Here is a 9522-nt window from a genome sequence, read left to right on the forward strand (position 1 = left end):
TGATGATGAGATGCGGGTGAATCTTGATTTGTTAGAGGGAAGAAGAGAAGCGACACTAATAAGAATGGCAGCACAAAAGCAAGTAATTGAACGATATTATAACATGAAAGCACGACTCAGATTCTTTAAAATTGGGGACTTCGTGCTTAAAAAGGTGTACAAAGGCTGCTAATTCAGGAAAGCTGAGTCCAACATGGGAAGGACCTTACAGAGTTCGAGATATTGCAGGAAAAGGAGCATACGAGTTGGAAACAATGGACGGGAAGGTGCTTCCTTCACATTGGAATGCAGTCCATCTAGAAAGATACTACTTTTGATAAAAAAAAGTATCCACGGTCAGGTATCTCTATGTTAAGATTCATTTTTTAATCATTAATAATTTTACTAACGATTTTAGATGCTAAGGCAAAAACCCTAACTCGTGCCAAATGATGAGTCACGACCTGTACGGCAAAATGGAATATTCTTAAATTCCCAGCCCAGGGTTACAATTAATCTGATGGAAATACACACGGGTTAGGCAGTCTTCATCTCTAATCGCACCTCCGAGTCCTGCAAATTTTTCTGTTTCAGGAAAAGGACCAAATTAAGAGGAAAAACAAGTGCTCGAGGCTTCATACTTCACCGCTCAAACACTTGGGGACTGTGTAATAGACACAGAACAGATACGTGCGGAAAATAGATGCGTAAATCAAGAGACAAGTGTCGAGCGGAGGTTATGGAATCCAAGCATAAGCATACATCATATTATTCTTTACCATGAGAACAATAGAGTCACCTCTCAAACCCTTCCTAATACATGAAGATGGGGTCAAGACTATGTACTAAAACGGGTTATAAAGAAAAACCTCGTATTTATTGTTCTTCTTTTATATAAATCTGTTACAAGGAAAACAGTTGCGAGAAAGTTATAGATGTACTTTAATACATGTAATACTCAAAAGTTTGTTCAAGTTCATGAATAAAAACTTGTCAAAGTTGTAGCATACAAAACATGTGTATTCCTATTTCTTTCATCGTATTATAACACCATTATGAAGTTGAGACGTCTTCTTCATTAAGTGTCGATATATATATAAAAGGGCCCTCTTTTATAAACCTCATGTTAATAACTCATGAGAAGAATCATAAAGCAATTTCAAAGGATAAAATTGCTAAACTATTCTATAAGTCCTAAATAGATAAGAAAAAGGCAAGAATAGAACATATTGAAGTACCAAGAAAACTTCTTAAAAAAGACTAAGTAAAACTTAGTCAAATGTTTTTACAAAGTGCCCCATTATGATAACTGGGGACTTAACCAAAAATCCCTTAAAAAGGTCAAGGGATAAAACCACCAATTATAATTAAAAAAAAGGGGGCAACAAAGGAGTAAAATATTCAACTTGTCACTGAAGGGGTTGGAACTTCTGAAGTTGCAATGTCGATCTCACTTTCAGAAGCAGCTGCAGGCACGATAGCAATTTCTGAGGAAGTAGCGGCAGTTGGGCTTGAAGTGTTAAAGTCACCGAGGGAAGCAAGAGTCACGGGTACTTCAGCTTCCACGGACTGTATCAGTGAAGTTTCACCCTCGGGAGCTGGAATTGTAACATTTTCAACTTCAACAGAAGCGGCTCCTTCATTTAAAGGTTCCTCAGCCACGGGAGTTTCATCTACTGGTGAAGGAAATTCAAGGGGTTGTTGAGTCATTGCAATGGTTTTCAAAACTTTATCCAATTCTGATTCTAAATCAAAGTTTTCTTGACTGGCTTCAGTTAAGGCATCACGGCGGGAGTTTAAAAAGGCCCAGCTCACCTCTGTGTTAAAATTCTCCTCAAGAAGCTCATAATCCTTTTCCCACAAGGCAAGATCATTTTTTAACATTTGATTTTCAGCCAAAGTGAAATCAAGGGTAGCTTCAAGGGAAGCACGAGAATTCTCTAAGGCACCAACTTTATCAGAGAAAATTTGCAAGTCATCCTAAGCCTGAGACAAGTTTTGAACTAGCTCTCCCGCGTACTCCTCTTTTTTTCTCAACAATACCTTCAGCTCTCTGATTTCTTCACTTGATTTAGATAACTGTTCTGACAAAAAAAAGACTCGAGACCCTCTCTTTCTTTCTCAGCTTGACTCGAAGAAGCTTTTACAATCGCAAGCTCTGAAGTTAATGCCCTCACCTGCTGTTCCAGGTTATTCTTACTCTCTTGTAAATCCTCTATTATTATTTGGGCACTATCAAATTGGCTCTTCCAGTTAGCTGCTTCCAACTGAGAGTCACGGGCTTCCTTCTCTGAATCAAGAACGGCCTTTTCAGAGTCACGTGCCACCTTCTCTAGTAAGGAAATTTTGTTCATCAACTCTGTACCGATAAGGTTGGCCTGAAAACGTTAAAGAAAGAAAAATAAGAATTCCGAAAAATTTTTGATAAAAGTAAAGAAAGAAGGGTCATACCTTCAAAGTAGAATGAACTATGTCGTTCATCAGAGTCAGGCAACTGTGACTGTCCATTTTCTTTTTCTCAATATCCCCAATTAAGGGTTCAAGCCAAACATCTGCTCCGCCAGACTTCCTTAAAAGACTGCTATTAGCAGGAACCTCAAGTGTTACACTCCTCATAGCTATGCTTTTACTACTAGAACCCTCTTCTACATAATGAGTAGAAGAAGGGGGAACTATAGAAGGAGGAACGGTAGAAGAGGTGAAAATAGTAGTAGTCGAAGGAGTCGAAGCAGGTAAGGGAGCAGAAATTGACAAAGTTGGTAAGAAAACACTTGAGGTTGGAGGAGGAACAGAAAGAACAGAAATGGAAGATGAGAGAGGGACTTCATCTAAAACCGGACCTAATCCACCACTTTCGAAGCCCTCAATAAAGAGGCGATGAGTGGATTCAGGGGTGTCCCTTGGAATGGTCTCTTCATCAGAGGTAATGGTGACGAGATCGGAGATACGAGCAGGAGAGATCTCAGTTTCATCCTCAGAAACAATGCGCCTCCTAGTTCTAGGACGAGCTGTCAAAGAGGTATCATCGTCTTCATCGACGTCAGAATCCTCTTCAACCACTTTCCTCTTTGACAGCGTGGCTTCTGTTCTTTCCAAAGCAAGAGGAGTACCGGAAGAAGCTCGCAGGGTGACGGCTACTTCAGCCGACATCCCTCGAATAGCAAATCCTGACAATAAGAAGGATAAAAAGTTAAAAGAGGGGAAAAGAATTTAACACATGAAAAGCAAAGAGGAATGTATACCGTGAGTTTTCACTTTCCAACCATGTTTGTTGGAAATATATTTCCAAGTTCGTGCCTCCATAGGCGCGGCTTTCAAGACAGCATCTACCCAACCACGGAAATTAGGAACGGGTTCCACATTTCCCATGGTTGCTACAAAAAAGCAAAGGAATAATAATAAAGTTAGAAAAGAAGCTGAAATAATAAAAGCAGATACGGCAAGGAAGAAAATACTTACGTGCAAAGTTCCATTTCTCAGGAAAAGGAATATTTGATTCGCCCACCAAATCAATTGTGGGAACAGCAACAAACCGGGTGTACCAGCCACGGTCATTAGTATCTTCAGGGTTAACCAAAACCCTCTTACTTCTTGCAGTTAAGGTAAAAACACCATTGCGGAATAGTTTGGGGTGATAAAGATGAATTAAATGAGGAAAAGTAAAGTCAACAGTAGCTTTGGTTGACATATACCTCAAACAAGCTACTGCTCTCCATACGAGAGGACCAACTTGAGCCAAACAAATTTTGAAAAAATGGCAGAAGTCAAGAATGACAGGGTCAATAGCAGGAATAAATCCCAAAGTAAAGGGATAAGTGTAAACGAAAGAAAAACCAACCCTATAAGAAGATATTCTTTGGTGTGGAGTAGGAATAACTATTTGGGTGTCACCTCTCCAACGGCAATCTCTTCGAACAATCTGAATTAAAGGTTCAGTAATTAAAGAGGGATATTTATCAGCTCTCTCTAATTTAATCACTTGGTCACGAAGGGATTCTTTGTCATGTTCGAAGGATAAATCCGTTGGCACAATTTCTTTAACCAGAGGCTCTTGGTTAGACTCAGAAGTTTCTTTGCCTTTAAAAGAAGACTTGTTAGAAAGAGAGCCTCTAGAGATATTGCCGGAACTAGAAGAAGGAATGATGGAACCAGAGGTACCACCACGAACCGACCATGTACCACGAAGCGCACCTCCTCTACCTCTTCTATATCTAGCAGGAGCATTGGGAAAACTATCAAGAATTGGGACTCTTTTAGGGTTAGGATTCGAAGACGACATAGTGAGAAGGTATGAATTGAAAAAGAAGTGAACAAGAGTTAATAGCAAGAAATTTGGTAAAAAGCTTGTGAGGAAGAAGACAAAGGAAAAAGGGGGCAAGTTTATATATAAACTCAACCGTCGGTAATTAAAAAGTGTAATGATGGAAAGCCTATAATAAAGGCAACTATCACTTCGTGAATAGTGGAGTTAAAAAAGCCTTAGAAAAAGGCTGCAAAATCGCAGAACTAATGAGAAGACGACACGTATATGGTGCATTAAATAGAAGAGACAATTGAAGCGGCAACACTGTCATAGCATTGATTATGGCAAAAATTCCCTTTTTAATGAAGATCCACTTCCCAAATATTTAATTGATAAATAAATGGAAAGTGGGGGGACTATCTGTATTGGGAAAAAACTGAATTTATATTGAAGGTGATGTGGCATGACACGTGGACTGGTCAATGGTCAACACATGATGGTCAATTGAGAGGCACGAGCGACATCAGATACGAAGAGAAGAGAGTTAAATAGGCACAGGATGCTGTTCAAATAATACGAGTCTCGTGCTTAATTAAAGCCAAGGGGTCAGAAGGGATTGAAGATATGAATCTGATAGCATAAAGGAGTCTAAATTCAGTATTAAATGCCAAATACGTTAGCAAATCAGCATTAAATAGGAATGATTGAGTAACGAATCACTTAATGTCATTTAATGCTCATAATTGCCTCTTTAAGACTGAGTCATTATTCCTTTTCCTAGAAAAATCAACTATAAAAGAAGGAGATCTCAGCATTTGTAAGGACACAAAATATCATTGAGATTACATTGAAGTACAAACTTATTTACTGCTTTATTATTCTCCTAAATTCTTTATTCTTTTCGTCTCCTGATTATCAGTAACCCGATTTTTTCTCTTAATTTCTAGTTTTAACTGAAATTCTATTTTTTGGTTAAACAAGAATATCATACGAATTTTTCCCTACCCCAGGTATGTTAAGATCATTCCTTCTTTCTTTTTGGCATGATCTATACAGCTCAAACGAAACGAGCAAATGCAAAACTTCCATAAATTACTCTATTCGTAGAAATGCTAGAGATGTGTATATTCTTATTCTCCCATAAGTCTTATTATTCTATCATCTGTTCATGGGTCTTAGAAAAATACGTATTTGATAAAGTTTATCCGAAAGGTATATTGATTTTTATGGCATTCCGAGAAAATCTTAGTAACGTATTTCTTATGCATTTCATGCATTGCATTCATTTACATTGACCCATGACCAGATGGCGTTATATATGCATATATGTATGTAAATATATGTATATAGGATATGGGAAAAGGTTACGGCATTATATACGCACCACCACCTGATCAGTTGGTATATGTTGATGATTTTGCCCATAGTGGCCGAGATGATATGATGGGATGCCCATGTTATGTACACCTATACCTATGCATGACACGACATTTACACGCACGTACATGATGCTATAAATGTTTCAGAATTTACAAAGTTATTCAGACTTACAGGCGGATTTCTTTATTCCATGTTTCGTCTATGTCTTTTATGTACGGATTTTCATCGCTTACATACTCAGTACATTATTCGTACTGACGCCCTATTCCCCGGGGCCTGCGTCTCATGCCCGCAGGTGCAGGTAGGCAAGCTAACGGTCCCTCTTCTTAGGATCCTTGATCAGCGAGAGTTGGCGTGCTCCACTTGATCCGGAGTTGCTTTTGATTTTGGTACGATATGCTTGTATACATATATGGGTATGACGTGGCTCAGCCGCGTCTTTGTACGGTTGTATTTCTATTAAAGGTCTGTAGACAGTTACGTACAGTTGGATAGTATGTGGCCTTGTCGGCTTTTAGTTTTTGATATATAGTTGTCTATAGCAGCTTTTCCGGCTCGCCCCATTGTATTCCGCATGTTTATGCATATATGTCTTTTGGACAGGTTTTCCTCACATACATTATTCATGTTTATATCTTAAACGCGTGCTTAAGAATGTTCGACATGTAGGATTCGGGCACCCGTCGCGGCCCATCGATTTGGGTCGCAACAATAAATGAAGCAAAGAAACAAACCGAATAGAAAACCTAAAAAAATGTGACAATAAATGTGCACTTAAAATATAGTTCAGTACTGTGCTCATACATAATGCGGTAAATGTATGTCACATACTTGTTTGCAGCTGATCTTGTTCTCTTCACGCTTCCAATTTTCTCTTAACATTACCAATTTTGACAAAAATTGTGCACATAATCAAAACAATAACATATATTAAAAACTTTACATCTTAATGGAACAATATGGGTAAAAAGGAGCTTCCCTTCTCACATACTGTGGTCAAGTCCCTGCCCTGCCTTAATTCTTTGTATTATAAATATTAGCTCACTGCTCACCTGGGTCACTAGGGTAAAAGCTAGGGAAGTATGCCAAAAATAATATCCACTAAATAAAAATTTAACCGACTACAAGCTACACCAATCTTTTTTTTCCCTATTTGGAAAAAAAAAATGGTGACTTTTCTCAACTGCACCAAAACTTCCATTCCAACGACCTACACTGAACAAGTAAATGACCTATTAAATTCCCTCTTGCCAATTCCAACCAAAAAAAAAAAAAAAAAAATAGGCTACCAAAATTACTGCATCCTGATCCAAGAGGAGTGTCCAGGAACACCTCTGTGTACGACAAACACCATATAATAACCTGGAGGTGCAATATTACGCGATGGAGGTGCGCACACCGTAATCTTTTGTGCAAACAACGACAGCCGTTGAACTTGCACAACGTCCAATATTAACAACCGTTGATTCATTGCGAACGAGTGTGTGGTAAATGAGGGTGCAATCATGCTTACCACGAGCTCCTTTGCAGGCTGGTAAAAACCAAGTGTAAATGTGATGGAGAATTTCTGACCGTGTGATACGGGTCCTTCAACGGTCAATATTGATGGTCGGAGATGTGAGTGTTCTGGGGCCAAATATGGTGGCCTAAATGCTTCTAAGCTTAACTCTGTGGGGTACTGTACGCCTGTAAAGTTGTACCTTATATGTGGATTACTTCCACCCACTAATATTCTGCCATCTGGCAATAATGTAGCTGCTGAGTGGTACATTCTTGGAATGTTACTTGGTTTGAGTACAGTAAATCTCTTACTCGGGTCGGGTTCATTTGGCTTGTAAAGAACCGGGTTCAATACCGGGTCAATTGCACTCTCCCACCCGGCTGTCCCTTTTAAAGCTCCATTTAATATAATTACATCTCCTGTAGGCAACAACAACATATCGGACATGACCCGACCCATTGGCATATCCTCCATGACCCATACAGGATCCGGATCCGTAATCCTCATACGTCCACATGTACGTGAAGCAGGCAAAAAAACACTCTTCTCAGCTTGTGTAAACGCGCCACCGTTAGCACCACCACATACCATCACCTCCACCACCGGCGACGAAGCACTGGAGACTAATTTCATCGGTAGCATTACCGATGAACCAGTCGCCGGATAAGTCCTTTTCTCGCCGGGAATTGGTGGAAACTCTCTAATAATTTTATTATTCACGTAATCTAAGACTATGGATCGTTGATTAGCGAAAATGTAAATATTTCCGTCTGGTAAAAGGTACAAAAATGGATAAAGATTGTTCTCCTCTTTAGGATCAGTTGTTTCCTTCAAGAAAGGAAGATAAAAAATCCCATTATTTTGTGAGTTTTGCGGGAAAAACTCATAGCTAAAAGCTCTTCTTCCTCCAACAATAATTACACGTCCATCTGGAAGTATATGATCTGAAGCGTACCATCTTTTAACGGTGAGATTCTGTGGAAGTTCCGTCCAATCACAATGTTCATCGTTATTACACGGTGAAAACAACCGTATTTTACGTTCACCGGCATGGTATCCGCCGGTTTGGATAAGGGTTCCGTTAGGGTTAACGGCACCAGAGGAACACCAAACGTCGGTGTGAACCATGAGAGGACGATAAGTGTTGGTAGCAACATCGTACAAGATAGAGTGAGCTGTGCAATCTACTCCGATGGCTTCGTCATTATACCTGTTGAAAATATAATTCAATACAATTAAAAATATATTTCTCTAACAAATTAGTAGTATTGTATTTCCTCAATATTTTGTTGAAATTAAAAAGAATGAGTATTTAAAGTTATAGTTAATGTATCTGGACTTTGAAATGTGTTTGAACTTAAATTTTACTTCGGAGAGTGAAGTTTTGCGATAAAAAATACTATTATTTCACTTGAAATAATTCTCAAATTAGTTTTTTCAACTTAATATTCTCCATTTCAAGTTGAAATTGATATACTGACCAAAATGTAAACAAATAGTATTGATTTGTGAAAAAATATATGATTACTTGCGAGTTATATGTATATCCAAACGTCTAGATATGAGATGAAATGATCACACAATCCAACGTACCTGCATTGGCCTTGAGGAAGGGAAAGGTTAGAAGCACCAAAATCTGTACGGTCGAAGATGACAACCTTGTTATTATGGAGAAGTTGCATGTGCATGGCAGAGACACCAATGGATTTTTGTAAAAGAATCCATTTACCATTTCTATGATCTGAGTTCTTTTGGTCCAATGGTCCTGCTTGACCTGAGAATTTGAAGTCAAAGGACGTAGAAAATGATGATTGAATAATACTATTAGGCAGTGATGAACTCTGTCGGTGGCTCTTTCGTACTCCACCATTTTGTTTGGAGGATGACGATGAAGATGAAAATGAGAGAGGGAAAGTTGAGAAAAGAAGGAAGAGAGCAAAAAGGAAATAAAAAGATTGATTCTTGAATTCCATTGATAAGTTTTCTTATGTTTTCTTGATTGAGATGATCAAAAAAATGGGAAATGGATAAGTAACAAAAGGAATACTAGTAGTTTGATGGGTAAAGAGTTCTTAAATGAATGAAATTAATTAGTGTGAAAGTAAAATATTGGCGTAAAAAAGTAGAAAGAGAAGAATATAGATAAGGGAAAGTAAGGGAATGCATGCACGGATTGGGTGAAATTAGTCAGTTGCTAAATATATGGATAGGCGGGGAGGAAGTTCTTGTATTGGTCCATAATCATTTGACTTCCACCAACAATTATTACCCTATTTATTTCTTTATTTATTTTTATTTAAAGAAAAAGAATTTAGGTCCTTTCTTTCTTTAGATTGTTTCGGTTTCCTTAAATAGAAACCCTAATTTACTTTTTATCTACTTCTTTAAGATAGGAAGTTTGCATAGGACCGGGAGGAAG

At 38.3% G+C, this 9522-nt stretch overlaps 1 protein-coding gene across 1 annotated transcript; it reads right to left on the reverse strand.

The window, feature by feature from the left end:
* On the reverse strand, positions 6518 to 9156 carry LOC109235393 (aldehyde oxidase GLOX-like). Its single transcript, XM_019401480.1, has 2 exons — positions 8697 to 9156; positions 6518 to 8313 (listed from the first exon to the last, which is right to left on the reverse strand). The coding sequence occupies exons 1-2, from the start codon at positions 9074 to 9076 to the stop codon at positions 6897 to 6899; spliced, it is 1797 nt and encodes a 598-aa protein (XP_019257025.1). The 5' UTR covers positions 9077 to 9156; the 3' UTR covers positions 6518 to 6896.

Source organism: Nicotiana attenuata, chromosome 12, assembly GCF_001879085.1.
Source record: "Nicotiana attenuata strain UT chromosome 12, NIATTr2, whole genome shotgun sequence".
NCBI classification, from domain to species: domain Eukaryota; kingdom Viridiplantae; phylum Streptophyta; class Magnoliopsida; order Solanales; family Solanaceae; genus Nicotiana; species Nicotiana attenuata.

Excerpts from the sequence above, each read along its gene's own strand:
- LOC109235393 (XM_019401480.1), bottom strand. The coding sequence starts at position 9,076 with ATGGAATTCAAGAATCAATCTTTTTATTTCCTTTTTGCTCTCTTCCTT. Across the intron at positions 8,314-8,696 it reads CTTCCTCAAGGCCAATGCAG|GTATAATGACGAAGCCATCG; the intron begins GTACGTTGGATT and ends TATTTTCAACAG.